Here is a 14,118-nt window from a genome sequence, read left to right as displayed (position 1 = left end):
CACACACACACACACACACACCCGCGCCCCAAGAGTTCTTGCGCACTGCCGAGGCCGGTGGTGGGAACTATCCAGCACGACCCCCCGCCTGCAGGCAGGGAAGGCTGCGCGGTCCAATGGCACCACCAGCAAGGGCTGACTCGGTCCAGGAGGCAGGGACATGATGAGCGACGCCGCCTTCGAGGCTCCGGTGTTTCATGATCGGCCGCTGAAGCTGCGCTCTTCCCAAGGGGGCAGCTACATGTAGGGGAGGCCGGGGGGTCGCCGTGCGAAAGGGGCTGTTCGGCGGTGCCTGGCGCGATGAACGATAGCGCCCAACGAATTCGCCCCTCGCCCCCCCTCCCCTTGCCCGCGTCCCCCCGCCGGCGCGCTCGCCCGCTGCCGAGAAACTCCGCATGCACGTGTGCAGAGGACACACAAACATCCACGCACGCGCGCCCATATGCACGCAGACGACGCACACAGCGCACGCCACAGAGCTCCACACGCCGACACCCTCCGGCCGAGCCGGGAGGGTGTTGCAAACTCGAAGACAGCAGCAGCAGGAAAGCACACTGGCCCGACGTGCAGAGAGAGAGAGAGAGAGCACATCGGAAATATGCTCAATGCGGCTTGAAGCACCCCGCGGCCCCAGCCACCTCGGCACACTCGGCACACACCCACACCGGGGTGAAGAAGGAGCCCAAGGGGGGGAGGGGCCACCTTCGCAAGCCACGAGCCAGCATTCCTGCTCCGCGCATGGCCCGCGGGGCGGCGCAGCCGGGGGCGGTGGAGAGTGTTCCCGCTGCCCGCATGGGACACAGGGTGGTCGTCGCACAGTCTCGCCAGTCGGAGACTTGGGCCTTTCGGCCCAGGACCAGCCCTCGGCACCTCCGGGCTGAGACACCAGGCACAGGAGGCGCGGCCGCGCCGGCGGGTATGCGAGAGTCCATAAAAAAAAATAAAAAAGAAGCCCATGCCGGGCGGACCGGCTGGCCGTTCCTCGCGCCCCCGTCCCCCGTGTCCCTCCAGGAGCAGCAGCCCCGCGGGCTTTCCCGGGAACCCCCTGCGGGCCTTGTGGTGCGCCAAAGACGCCCCCCCCCCCCCCTGGTGCCCCCGTCTCCCCGCTCCCTTGCCCCCTCCCTCGCTCGCCCCGACACCGCGCGCACGCACCTGCTCCACATGCAAGCCCCCTTCCAAGTGCGTGGCTCTTCCGCGAAAGGGCCTCACCGAGGAAGGCCGCCAGTCACCGAGTGAGAACCATCGTTTCTGGTGGGGGCGTGAGCTTGCGCACGAGCGCGCGCCTCTGGTGCCATGCGGGTCGTTTACAAAGGAAGCGCCGGCTTCCCCCCCCCACCCCTGCCCCCTGTGAGAGCCTATTCCCAGGACCGGCCGACGGGAAGCGAATTACCCATTGTTCGCGCGCTCCGAACCGGGGCCACCTCGAGGCACACAGCGGCGGAGGTAACACGCAAGCACCTCGCCCCTGGGCTGTGGGGTCCGGCATGCGTGAGCACCCCCCCCCCCCCCCTCCGAGAGACTGGGCCCCCCCCCTGCCCAGCTGGCGGGCAGCCTCCACCGGTTCCGAGAGCCCAAGAGCCCCACGCCCAGCGGCCCTCCCCTCGGGCCGAGTCGGGCGCGCATGCAGGCCAGGCTGCGCCTTTCCTTCTAAGTGAGTCTCCCGCGTGCGCGCTCGCACCCGGCGCATTGAAAGCGCACACCATAACCTGGCACAATTCCCTCCCCCCCCCTGCCCGGAGGGCCGGGGAGGGCGCCCGACCTCAAGAGGACTCCGTCTCCGTGAGGGGTCGGCGAAGGCAAGCGACCAGGCTGCACGCGGCACGCACATTCATGCTCAAGGCATATGTGCCGCCGCTGTCCGCGAGGAGGCTCCCAGTGCAGCAGCCGGGATGGGGCGCATGGCCACCCCTCGGCACCACCTCCCCGCTCATTCGGGAGAACGCAGGAGTCGGCTCCGTCACCCACCAGCCCGGCGTCACATAAGCACAGGGGCATCCCTCGCTGCCCCTCGACTGACACGGGGGCCCGGCCGCGAGCCCCGCACCGCCGCCCCCCCTCGCCGAGTTCCCGGGGCCTACTCGGCTCGAACGTCCATCGGCCCCCGCGCCCCGGGGGACATGCCCTCGGTTGGTGTCCATCCAAGTGGGCGCCCCCCCGTCCACGAATGCGGGCACGGTCTCCGGCACGGAGACAATCCCCCAGCCCATATATGTGTCCCCCCCCCCACTGCCCCTGGGTCCCCTCGACGCAGTCAAATTCAGGCGGGTCAATACTCTTTTACTCGGCCGAGGTCCGCCTGCACTCGGGCACCCTGGTCTTGTCTCCACAGGGAACGCGCCATTTCCCGGAAGGGGCCGCCGGCCCCCGAGGGCGGCAGGCCGATACAAGCGCGTCGTCACTCGGCCCTCGGAACGCCGGCCGGTGGCCGGCCAGAGGCGAAAAAAAAACACCCTCCGGGCTACCATTGTCGGGACCGCGGTAGGAGGTTGGGCGTCCCCCCCCCCCCGAAGACCAGCGCCCGAGGGCGCCAAAGCCGGGCCCACGGTCCGCCTGCTCCACTTGCTCCCACACCTGGTCCTAGGGAAGGATGTCTCAAGCCCGCCGGGCGACATGTAATCGAGTCCGCCGCGTGGGCCAAACCCCGGAGGCAGCAAGAGCGAGCGGGCGAGCGAGCGGGAAGAGACCGCATTCGCAACACTGGCGCACTCCTGCACAGCGACACTCCGCGCCACACTCCCCAGCGAGACTCTAATGCATGGGGGGACGGCCTCGCGGCGGCCCGAGCGCCAGCCGCATCTACTGAAGCCACGAGAAGCCCCCTATTGGCGTGTCGTCAGAAAAGGGGCCTCTGGTGTTCGTCCAGGGGCGCTCCATGGCCGGCACCTCGAAGCGGGCCGCGGAATCACGAGCACACACGGCTGAGGAGTTGCCTTCTCATGCCCATGGCGTGACTCGGGCGTATCCGGTTCTGATGGATGGGGTCGGATCAATTTCAGACGTGCGCACGTGCTTTGACATTCCGGTGATACTGCCCGGCTCGGTCGTGGCCGACCTGGCGGCACCTTTCGCTGGCACGGCACGTCGGGAGGAGCCAACCCCCTTGGCGGACGGACGGGCCCACAGCAAAAAGGGGCTACCATCTGGCCGGAAGTAGGCTGGAACGCCCGCTCCTCGAGCGGCTGGCGCCTCACCACGCCGGATGGGTGCGAAAAGTTCCCGGCCACAACACCCTAGCCTGCCCTCTCCTTGTGAACACACACACACCCCCACACGCACGCATCAAAATGGACTTGCATTTACATACACTCACACCTCGAAGGAAGGGCAAGCAAATCCAATGAGTAACACCGGACCGGCATCTGTGGCGGAGGAATTGCCGCACACCGCCCGGCCGAGCACTTTCTCTCTCTCTCCCAATCTGCGCGCCACCGAACCTTTGCCTTTCTGTCGCGCCCCCTCCTGTGCTTCCCACAAAGGAGGCACCATTTCCGTGATTGAAACCACTACCACGGGAGCTCACAGCAAACAAACTTGCAGCCTGGCGCCCCCCCCCATCCCTGCCCATCCCTGCCCATCCATCTCGCCCCCCACACAGCATTCCCTGCCCGGAATGGGCCCATGCCCTGAAAGGAGGGAGAGCGCCCCGCCCCATGCATAGACGCACCCGCGCGCGCTCACACACAAGTGCGAGATCGAAGAAACAAATGGGCTTTTAAATTTGAGAGGGGGGGGGGGGAGCCACACAAGGTGGGACACAAGGGAACAAGAGTCACGCATTTGCGCACATACGAAAAATGGGGAGGCTCATGGATCGAGAGGGTTCTCCCCCCTCCGACAGGCATGTGCGCGCGTGCTCCGTCCACACAATGCGATTCACAAACACTCGCGCACGCAGAAGAGCCACATACGCGTATATGTGGGCGGTGCGCGAAAGCAGGCGGGCGGCGATGAAAGGACTGGGGAGAGTCGGGAAGAGGACCAGGAGGGAGTGTGATGGAGAACGGCCCATACGGTGCCCCATGCCGCGGAGGCGCGGCAGAGGCGCAGAAGCAGAGCCGGCCACACCCTTCCCCTCGCTCTTATCCATTCTACCGTGCAGGACAGACGAGAGGAAGGGGAGAAAGTGGGCCACAGCCATCGAAAGGGAGGGGAGAGAGAGAAGGGAAGAAACAGGAGGGAAAGAGGACCAGGCGGCTCTGGGGGCACACCCAGCGGACGCCAGGCAAATGCTCCCCATCACCATCGGGTCACCCTCCCCCCCCCCCCGGTATCGCAGAGGCGCCTCTTGATGGCCCGCCATATCTGAGCATATGCGGCGGCGGCGGCGTGCACATGTGCCCATGTGTGTGCTTTCACCGCCGCGGCTCACCGCGCGTGTGCGCACGCGCGCGCGCGCACACACACACACACACCGGCTCTTAAGAGCTGTAGAGATCATCAACACCCGGATCCAGGTGGCCGGCGGATGACCCGGCAGCCGGGGCGCCACCCGCCGAAGCGGCAGGAGCCGCCGCGGCCGAGGCCCCACCGGACGACGCACCGGCACCGGCCGCGGCCGAGCCCGTCGGGAAGCGGAACTCCCCGGTGCCACCACCGCCAGCACCGATGCCGCGAGACTGCTGCAGCGTCTGGGAGAACATCTCATAGCGGCGGATGTCCGCATCGGACACCGACCGGCGCGCAAAGCGCATGGCCTCCTCAAAGTGGTCACGACGAATCTCCGGCACCGGGTCCTCGTAGCCCTCCTCGGCGGTCATGGCCGCCACGCTGTCCGCATCCACGGCCATGGCATCATCGCCGCTGGCATTGCCACCCTCGGCCTCCCGACGGCGACGCTCCAGCCACACGCTCCGGTCACGCTCGATCGACTCGCGAATGGCGAACTTACAAGCACGCTGGCAGATTTCCGTGATATCGGCACCGGAGAAACCGCGCGTCGCGGCCGCCAGCACCGACACATCCACATCCGGAGCCACCGGCGACTTGCGCAGGGCCGCGCGGAAGATCTGCTTGCGCGACTCGTCATCCGGCAGGGGGATGTAAATCAGCTGGTCCAGGCGCCCGGGGCGCATGAGCGCCGGGTCGATGGTGTCCGGACGGTTGGTGGCGCCAATGATGAAGACATTCTTCTTGGCACCCATGCCATCCATCTCGGTCAGCATCTGGTTCAGCACACGATCCGAAGCGCCGGAGTCCCCGGCCGACGTGCCACGCGCCTTGGCGATGGAATCCAACTCGTCGAAGAAGAGCACACACGGAGCCGCCGCGCGGGCCTTGTCAAAGACATCCCGCACATTGGCCTCGGACTCGCCGAACCACATGGTCAGCAGCTCCGGGCCCTTGATGGAAATGAAGTTGGCCTGGCACTCATTGGCAATGGCCTTGGCCAGCAGGGTCTTACCCGTACCGGGCGGCCCATAGAAGAGGACACCCTTGGAGGGGTTCATGCCGAACTTGGTGAACTTCTCCGGATGCTCGACCGGGTACTGCACGGTCTCCTGGAGCTCGCGCTTGACCATCTCCAAGCCGCCGATGTCATCCCAAGACACATTCGGCACCTCGATGACCATCTCACGAAGGGCCGACGGGTTGGTGGAAGTCAGCGCATGGCGGAAGTTGTCCATGCTGACAGCCAGCATGGCCAGCACCTCGGCATCGATGGTGTCCTCCTCCAGGTCGATGAGCTCCATCTTCTCGCGGATCTGCTGCATGGCCGCCTCCGAGCAGAGCTGCGCCAAGTCCGCACCGACAAACCCATGGGTGTCGGAGGAGATCTTCACCAGATCCACATCGTCACTGAGCTTCATGTTCTTGGTGTGGATGTTCAGGATCTCCAGGCGACCAGTGGCATCCGGGATGCCGATGTCCACCTCGCGATCGAAGCGCCCGAAGCGCCGCAGGGCCGCATCGATGGAGTTCGGCCGGTTGGTGGCGGCCATGACCACCACATTGGACCGCGGCTTCAGGCCATCCATGAGGGTCAGCAGCTGCGACACCACACGGCGCTCGACCTCGCCGCCGGCCTTGTCGCGCTTGGGCGCAATCGAGTCGATCTCATCGATGAAGATGATGGCCGGGGCATTCTTCTCGGCCTCCTCGAAGGCCCGGCGCAAGTTGGACTCCGACTCGCCGGCCATCTTGGACATGATCTCCGGGCCGTTGATCACCAGCAGGAAGGCACCCGTCTCATTGGCCACCGCACGGGCAATCAGAGTCTTACCGGTACCCGGAGGGCCGTACAGGAGGATACCACGAGGGGGCTTGATGCCGATGGCCTTGAAAAGCTGCGGGTGGCGCAGGGGGAGCTCCACCAGCTCGCGGATCTGGGCCATCTGCTTGCGGCAGCCACCGACATCATCGTAGCCAATGTCATTGAGGTTGGCCTCCTCTTCCTCGCGCTTGATGGGCTCGCCCTCGCAGAAGATCTCGGTGGACTCATTGATCTGTCACATATGACGGGTGGAGGATCGGGGATGAAGAAGAGAGGGCGCAGAGGGGCGGGGGCGGGGGCGGGAGGCTATACTGTTAGATCCAGGCCAGGAGAGGAGGGGAAGACCGAAGGAGAAACCAGCCCCCGGAAGCCAATTCACTCTGGCCCCCGGGGGAGCGACGACACGCACGATGCAGTAGGGAGCCGGCTCGCAGTCGACAATCTTGAACTCGACCGCGCGCATGGCGGCGCGCACGAGGAACAGATCACCCTTGCGCACGGGGCGGTAGGCACCATCGAAGTACGGACGCAGGAAGGTGTCGAACAGGTTGCCGGTGACACCCTGAATGGTGTCCTCGATCGGCAAAATGTGGACCTTGGTGGCGTACTCGATCCCATCGGTGAAGGGGTGGATGGAGATGATGTCGGACAGGCGAACGCGCAGGTTGGAGCGGACAACTGCGCACGTACACCGGCCGACCGCGGGACAGGGAGCATGTCACAATTGGGAGAGGTAAGTGCCGGGACAACATCCGCAGCCGGGAGGAAGGCAGACTCGAGGGTGCACAAACAGACAGCCGGGTTCCCTTCTTTTTTTTTTCCCCCCCGCCCCGACCCCGGGCGCGGGAGAACGGCGACATACCCTTGTTGATGCGGCACTTGCCGACCTCGCAGTTCTCATCGCCCATGACAACGAGTGCCGTGTCGCGGCGCTTCTTGCCGCGGACGAGGATGGTGTCGCCATTGAAGAGCTCCAGCTCCTCGATGGTCTGGGGGTTGAGGATGATGATGGAGTTGTCATCCTTGACGGTCTCATCGACGATCAGGCGGTTGGGGGCGCTCTTTTTCCGGAGGATAGCCGTGGCCAGATCCTCCTCCTTGCTGTGGGAAGCGAGTCAGAGGGGGGGGGCTTCATGCTGGGAAAGGGGCGAGAGGAGGGGGGAGACCGGGAGGAGGCAGAAGCAAGCGTGGGCTCGAGGGGAGCCGAGGCAAGGCCCGCCACGGTCGGGAGGAAGACGGGGGGGGGGGGGAGGGAACAACAAGGAGCATGGCGGAGAGGCCGGAAACGCACGGAGTAACAGCGGGGTTGGTGGTCATGGTGGGGGGGGGGGGGCTTCAACCGTGGCCTTTCTTCGGAAATGTGAAGCAAGGACCGGGGACTCGGGTCAGCGGGCAGGCGAAGGGGAGGAGGGGGTAGGGGGAGGGGGAGGGGGAAGGGGGAAGTCGAACAAGTTCGAGACACGGAGAGGGGGAGAGTCAATGCAAAAGGGTGTTTGCATTATGGGCTGATCGAGCCTGGATTAACCGGACACAGTACTTCCAGAAGAGTCGCAGCGGACAATGGGGGAGCGGCGGCGATGTGTCCAGGAGGGCCGCCAGGGGGAACCGGGGAGAGGGGAGCGATGTTGGACACCCTGCCGCCGCCACCGCCCGGCCGCGCTGGAAGAGGCAGGCAACCCCCGCCGGAAGTTGGGGGAGGGGGGCGAGAACAGCCCAATCATGTCAACACCCGGGAGCCGGGTCTCCCGGCCCCATGCTTACCATCGCACACCCGCACCCACACACATACACATACAAGCACCGGCCCTCTACAAGGGGAGGGGTGCGATAACCGAGGTCCCGGCTTTCTCCCAGCTGGCCAGCGAGAAAAGCCCAAAGTCTGGGGGGGGGGGGGGGGCAGGGAGCCTGGCTACCCAGCACCTCGGTCCCGAAGACGGGCGGCTCCCCCTGCGCGCACTGCATGCGCAATCGGCCGTTGCGCCCGCGCCCCGCGCCACAATGGCACACACGCACCCCGGCCCGCCCCCCAGGACTACAGGTGTCTTCGCTATTCCCCGCCCCCTCCCCCCCCCCGATCCAGACGTGGGTCCGACCTGCCTTTGGGGCGGCGGCTTGCCCTGCGATCGCCGGGGGAACCGCTTGTTAAGCTGCCCCTCTTCGAAGGCCTGTCTACCGGCGAACCGACGCGCCACGTCAATTGCCCGGAGTCAGCCCCCCTCCCCACGGAAGCGAATTATACTCGATGGTTCCAGGCTCGGAGAGCTGCCTGAAGTGCGGAGGCCGAGGCGCGGCCGGGACGCCCCCCCCCCCCCTCCACAGTCTAGTGCCTAGACTCGGGACACGTCACACGGCCGTTCGGTGGGATTCCATGGGGAAAAAGGCGCTTTCAACGGACCTTGACCATTTGCCCCCGAGGAACATATGCCATGGGCAACGGAGCGCGCCGCGGCAGAGGACAGGCCGCAGGCCGCAGCCCCTCCACAGCCAGCAGGGAATGGGTCCCCCACCAAGAAGGCCCGGCTAAAGTGACCTAACGAATAATCCCTCTTTCATATTGGCGCCCTTACACATATGCAGGCTCCCTGCAGGAGGGCAAGGGGCCCTCTCTTCCTTCAGGCTGTCAAGAGACGCGGCTGCCCCAACCGGACCCACCCAAGTTGTTGCTCACGCGCATGCACTGCCCAGCCCCTGGTGGGTCGGTCTTCCGGCTCCCCCTCGGCCCCGCATGGGAGGACCGAACGGGGAGAGCCGCGCAGCTCCCCGAGGAACAGCACGACACAGTCCTTTGACAGGCTGTCCCGGCGTCTTGATTTTTCTTCCCATTCCCTTATCGCTCTACCCCCCCCCCCCCCCTTGCCTCGCCGCGCACACACACACACACACACACACACGGCCCCCCGCGCCCCTTGCGACCCGGGGCCGTGTACCCCTCGCGCCCGTCCTTTGCAGGCATGCGCTCTTCATGCTGGTGCTTTCTTCCTGCACGAAAGAACCCCCACGGTCCAGGGACTTGCGTCCCCAGGCCCGAGGGGTCGGGGGGGGGGGGGGGAACCGCTCACTGTCTTGTCCGCCCAGGCGCGCCACCCTCTTCCGAGCCCTGCCGCGCCGGGTGCCCGGCCCCCGGGCCGATCTCGGGGCTCGTCTGACTCCCGATTAGAAGGGGCGAGCGGGGACTTCTCCGCCCACCCCCCCCCCCAGACCCGGGCAGCAGGCAGACAACCGAGACCCCTCTTTTAGCCCCCCCCCCCCGCCCCCACCCCGCAGCCCACACCCCGCAGAGGAGGGCGACCAAGTGTATTTTACGGCTGACAGAGCCGATCGGTGTCAGTGGCTCAATCGTCAAATGTAACACGTGTGCCGATGGGCTGATCAATGCTGGCAAACGTGGCCTTCTTGACGTTCGTTGGCATCGGCGGCCGGAAGACATGGCCCCCCTTGTTGTTTCCCCCAGCGGGGCGCGTCTGTTGCCGGCCGCCACTGGCCGGCTGGCGACGATCGGGGCGGTCGGTCCCCCCCTGCTGCGAGCGGTCCTTCCACGCCGGGCGATCGCCCTGGGGGCGGTCCTTCCATGCCGGGCGATCGCCCTGGGGGCGGTCCTTCCATGCTGGGCGATCGCCCTGAGGGCGGTCCTTCCACGCGGGACGGCCATCGCGACGGTCTCCCCGGCCACCGGCGGCCGACGAGCTGGCCTTCATCACACCGAGAGCCTTGCCGTCCAGAGTCTCGCGCATGAGCACCGGCTCCGCCAGGTAGCCCGAGCGCAGACCCTTGCGGATCTCACCGCGGTGGTTCACCTGGTTCGAGCGCTTGAGGCCGATCCACTCACGACGGGACATCAGCTAGGTGCATGGGTGGTGCGCGATGGAAAGCAACGGAGAGGGAGGAGAGATGGAAGTGCAAATGCACATGCAACGACGGAGGATCACGCAAGGTGTGCAGGGTGAGTGGGTGCCCAACCAAAGGCCGCAGAGCAGCAGTAGACACCGGTCCAAGGCGGGGGAAAGGGTGGAAGAGAGGGGGAAAAAAAAAAAGACGCACATCCTGAGGCTCGTGAGAGTTGACCAAATACTGCACACGTTCTTGGGGGATATCCTCGGCAGCCGGTGCCGCAGACAGGAAGAAGGAAGAAGCAGCCGCCGGGGCCGGGGCTGGCTCCTCGGTCGACTCGGTGCGGCGCTTCTTGGCCGATGGCTCGGCGACGGCCAGCTCGCCGTCCTGAGCATCCACATCGTCCTCGGAATCATGCTCATCCCGATCGTCGTCGTCGTCGTCGTTGTCATCCTCATCGCCATCCAGCGCCTCGGTGCCGGACTCGCACGAAACAAACTCCCCATCGGAGTCACTGTCGCTGCTGGAGGTCGCATTCCAGGCGGTCGGCTTGGGATTCGCCGAGACCAAGGCATCCGCGGGGGCGGGTGCCGCAGCATTGGCGGCCAGCATGTCGGTGGCCGGGCGCTTGCGCGGGACCACCGGCTGCGACACCGGGGCCACCACATCCTGGTCGACCATGGCCGAATCGGCACCGTCCACTTCCGACGCGTCGACCGCCGCCTGGCGCAGGGTCGCAGCCAGGGACTTGCGATTGGCTCGACGGGCGGCCTGCGCATCGGCCGACACATTGCGCACCGGCTTCACCGTGTTGGCCGGCACACGCAAGTGCACGGTCCGGCCATGGCCGCAATTGGCGCACCGGGCCAGGGTCGGACCCTCCTCCGGGGGCGGGGTGGGCTCCTGTGCCGGATCTGCCTGCTCGGCAGCCTCCAGAGCACGCATAACCGGGCTCTCACCGCAGTGAGAGCATCCGCCGCCAGGGGCCAGGCCGGGCGCCCGGGCGCCAGCCCGCGCAGCCGCCCGGGCCTGCTCCAGAAGGGCATCACGCGCGGTGACCACCAGCTCATCCACGGTGGGCGTGGTCGGGAAGAGGGCAATGTACTTGTACACCAGCGGGAAGCAGCGGTTGTACAGGAGATCTCCCTCGATAACGAACAGCTCCTCTTCCAGAGCCTGGCGCTCCTGCGCCCCGGCATCCTTGAGCTTCTTGGTCACCTGCTTGAGCTTGCGCATGAGCTTCTGGCGATCTGCCGAGGGAACAAAGCCCATGTTGTGATTGTCAGATGGGAGCCGTCATCATCGCCAATGCCAGCCAGTCACAGATGCACATTGCGTGGGGAGGAGGGAGAGGGGGGGGGGGACGGAACACCGCCAAAGAGACCAAACAAAGCACACAAGAGCACGAGGGGGCTAATTTCCACTCCACGCGCGGACAAAGTACACGCACCAAAGAACCGGACCATGTTATAGCGCTGCAGCTGGACCGACTCAATCTGAGTCAGCTCACGCTTGCGGAATGAGGGGGCAGGCGCAGCGACCACAGCTTCCGGGGCAACGGAGGCGGCCTCCAGCTCCTGGGCTTCGAGGGCCGCAAGGCGATCCCTGACCGCCTGGGCACGCGCTTCCATCGCGGCGCGCGTCTCAGCATCAAGGCCCTCCTGCACATGGGGTCAGCAGACGAAAGGCATGTGTACCCTTGGGGGCGGGATGGCGGGGAGAGAGGCCGGCAGGGCGAGGCCAGACGCACCTTCTTCAAGAGGCGCTCGGCACCGCGCAGGATTCCCTTGAGGCGGCTCTTGCCCAGGGGCCGGCCCTCATTGTCCATGAGGACGTCCTCCATCGGACGGGTGGTGGTCATTTCGGTTGGCGACGATGCGGCTGGGCGGGAGAGCAGACAAAATGGCAGAGGGGTAGGGGAGAGAGAGAGAGAGAGAGAGAGACAGATAAGGGGGGGGGAGAGCGAGGGAGACACGGGTGAAGACGCTGGAGCGACCGGCCGGCAGTCGGGCGCCGACCCTTGAACCTCCCTTCGGAGTGGGGCGGGCGGGGAGGTGGTGGATTGCTGCGTGCGCCTCGCCGAGTCTCGGCTTTCGAGCCCCGGGGATGGGGAAGGGTCCGCCGGCGTGGCGGCCCCGCCCGGGCCCCCCCCCCCCCCCCCCCGCCCGGCCCCCCCCCCCCCCCCCCCCCCCCCCCGCGCGGGCCGGCATCCGGGGATCGGCAGCCTCATGGGTCAATCACGCCTCAGCGTGTCAGCAGCCAGCTCCAGCCTCCATATGCTGATAAACAAGAACACCCATTGGGTCGTGTCATGCGTGCATCCGGCACCAGCGGCAGGAGGCCTGTTTCCCAGGGCGTCCTTCTAGGAAAGTGGTGGCCCGGAGGGAGGACCTTGCCCCCGACACCGAGTCCAGCCGAGACACAAGGGCCTTCTGGCTGTCCTGCACTCATCATGGGTGAGTGATTCGCTGGTGCAGCCCCCCCCCCTCCCACCGGAGGTGTGTGCGTGCGTGTAGGTGCGGTGAGCCCTGGCAAAGCGGGAGCCAGAGGGCGGGGTGGAGAAGACGGGACGCGTAAGACAGTTTCTGGCGTTTTTTTTTCCGCCACCCAAGCCACACCCGGCTCGTACGCGCTGTCGGGTGCCGGCCGATGCGCTGGGGGAGTCTGCGCGGCGCCCCGGCCTTCCTCCCGCCCGGGGCCCTCCGGATACGGTTCGAGGGGGGACATCTAGCGGTTTCGTGCCGCGCCCATGCGTTGGCACCATATTGCGGGATGGCGGGCCACAGAGGGCCGGTCCGCCCCCTGCCGCCGCCGCCGCCGCCGCCGCCGCCGCCGCCCGCGGCCCCGGGCCAGGCGGCATGTACATGCATGCGCGCGCGCGCGCGCGCGCCCCAGGTCCAAGGGAAGGCGAATGTCTTTGCATGGGATCCTGACCGTCGGCGCGCCGACGGGGGCGAGGGAACACCCCTCCTCCCCGGTTGCGAGAGATGACAGAGAAGTGCCGGGCACAGGGCCCGGGTGTCGGTGTCTCCGCCGGAAGCCACATGTCCCCACGAGGTCGTCCTGTGGCACTGGGAGTGACTGGCCGGGAGAGATGATGATGATGATGATTGATGAGGATGATGATGAGGCGTCCCGCTCTCCGAGTGGGCAGGCGTGCGGGGACGTGGCCGGGGATCGTGTCCCAGCAGTTGGGGATCTCCTGGGGGGCAGCCGGGTCCGGACTTGGCGCTCGGGACAGCGGGGGGCGGGAGAGGGGGGGGCGGGAGAGGGGGGACAACTTTGTTCCTGTGCGCGCGCGCGCGCACGGGCTGGCCCAAGAGCCGCCAGGGCCATGGGCTCCTGGTGCCCAGGCGGGGGGGGGGACGAGGGGCGGCCCTTCGGCCCTCACCTGCCATCGATCTCGATCAGCGGGCTGGGGTTGGTGCCCTGAGCGAAGGAGGGCTTATGCCCCTCCCCCCCCCCTACACCGTTGGGGAGTCTTCCCCTCTCGCAGTCGCCTCTGTCGGGTGATTCGCCTGCGGCGCGACGCTCACCACCGCATGCATGGCCCTTCGTCCGGCGCCTGTCCTCCGGAAAACCACACACACACACACACACACTCAAGGGGTTGTCTCTCGAGTCAGCCCGATTGAGTGACGGACTATTCGACTCCATCCGCTTCTCTCTTTCCCGCCCTCCTTCTCTCTCTCTCTCTCTCCCTCCTCCCCTGACTCGTCCCCTGTCGCGCAAACCATATCCAGCCCTTTCCCTGTGCCTTCAGCCCGGTCCTCCCTCTCTCTTTCTTCCCCCCCCCCCCCCCCCCTCCCCCCCCCCCCCACCCCCGCACGCCCCCCCCCGCCGCCCCCGGATCCGCACCTCCTTTTGAACACAGCGCGCCCTCCGGCCGTGTGTGGTTCGTGACTGCTGCCCTGAGAGGCGTCTCCTCCCGCCCCTTCCGGACCTTCTAATGCCGGTTGAGGCCTGCGTGATCTAGCACCGCCGGTTCCGCCCACCCCGGTCCCGTTACCCCGGCGCGCGCGCTCGGCCGAGGTACGCTCTGCCCTCCACTCGGCATCTGCCCTTGTCTGTGGCAGTCC

General features: G+C 66.7%; 2 protein-coding genes across 2 annotated transcripts; both read right to left on the bottom strand.

Annotated features, from left to right (window-relative positions):
- Window positions 1-4,388: 4,388 nt before the first annotated feature.
- H696_00969 (cell division cycle protein 48) lies at window positions 4,389-7,541 on the bottom strand. Its single transcript, XM_009494858.1, has 4 exons — window positions 7,503-7,541; window positions 7,074-7,312; window positions 6,621-6,889; window positions 4,389-6,443 (listed from the first exon to the last, which is right to left on the bottom strand). The coding sequence occupies exons 1-4, from the start codon at window positions 7,526-7,528 to the stop codon at window positions 4,419-4,421; spliced, it is 2,559 nt and encodes an 852-aa protein (XP_009493133.1). The 5' UTR covers window positions 7,529-7,541; the 3' UTR covers window positions 4,389-4,418.
- A 1,952-nt stretch (window positions 7,542-9,493) lies between these two features.
- Window positions 9,494-11,978, bottom strand: H696_00968 (hypothetical protein). Its single transcript, XM_009494857.1, has 4 exons — window positions 11,790-11,978; window positions 11,490-11,700; window positions 10,250-11,289; window positions 9,494-10,050 (listed from the first exon to the last, which is right to left on the bottom strand). The coding sequence occupies exons 1-4, from the start codon at window positions 11,898-11,900 to the stop codon at window positions 9,544-9,546; spliced, it is 1,869 nt and encodes a 622-aa protein (XP_009493132.1). The 5' UTR covers window positions 11,901-11,978; the 3' UTR covers window positions 9,494-9,543.
- Between the last annotated feature and the right edge of the window lie 2,140 nt (window positions 11,979-14,118).

The sequence above is a fragment of the Fonticula alba genome, assembly GCF_000388065.1.
Source record: "Fonticula alba strain ATCC 38817 unplaced genomic scaffold supercont2.1, whole genome shotgun sequence".
Classification (NCBI taxonomy): Eukaryota; order Rotosphaerida; family Fonticulaceae; genus Fonticula; species Fonticula alba.
The sequence above is the reverse complement of the archived record's forward strand: the minus strand, read 5'-3'. Positions and strand labels throughout refer to the sequence as shown.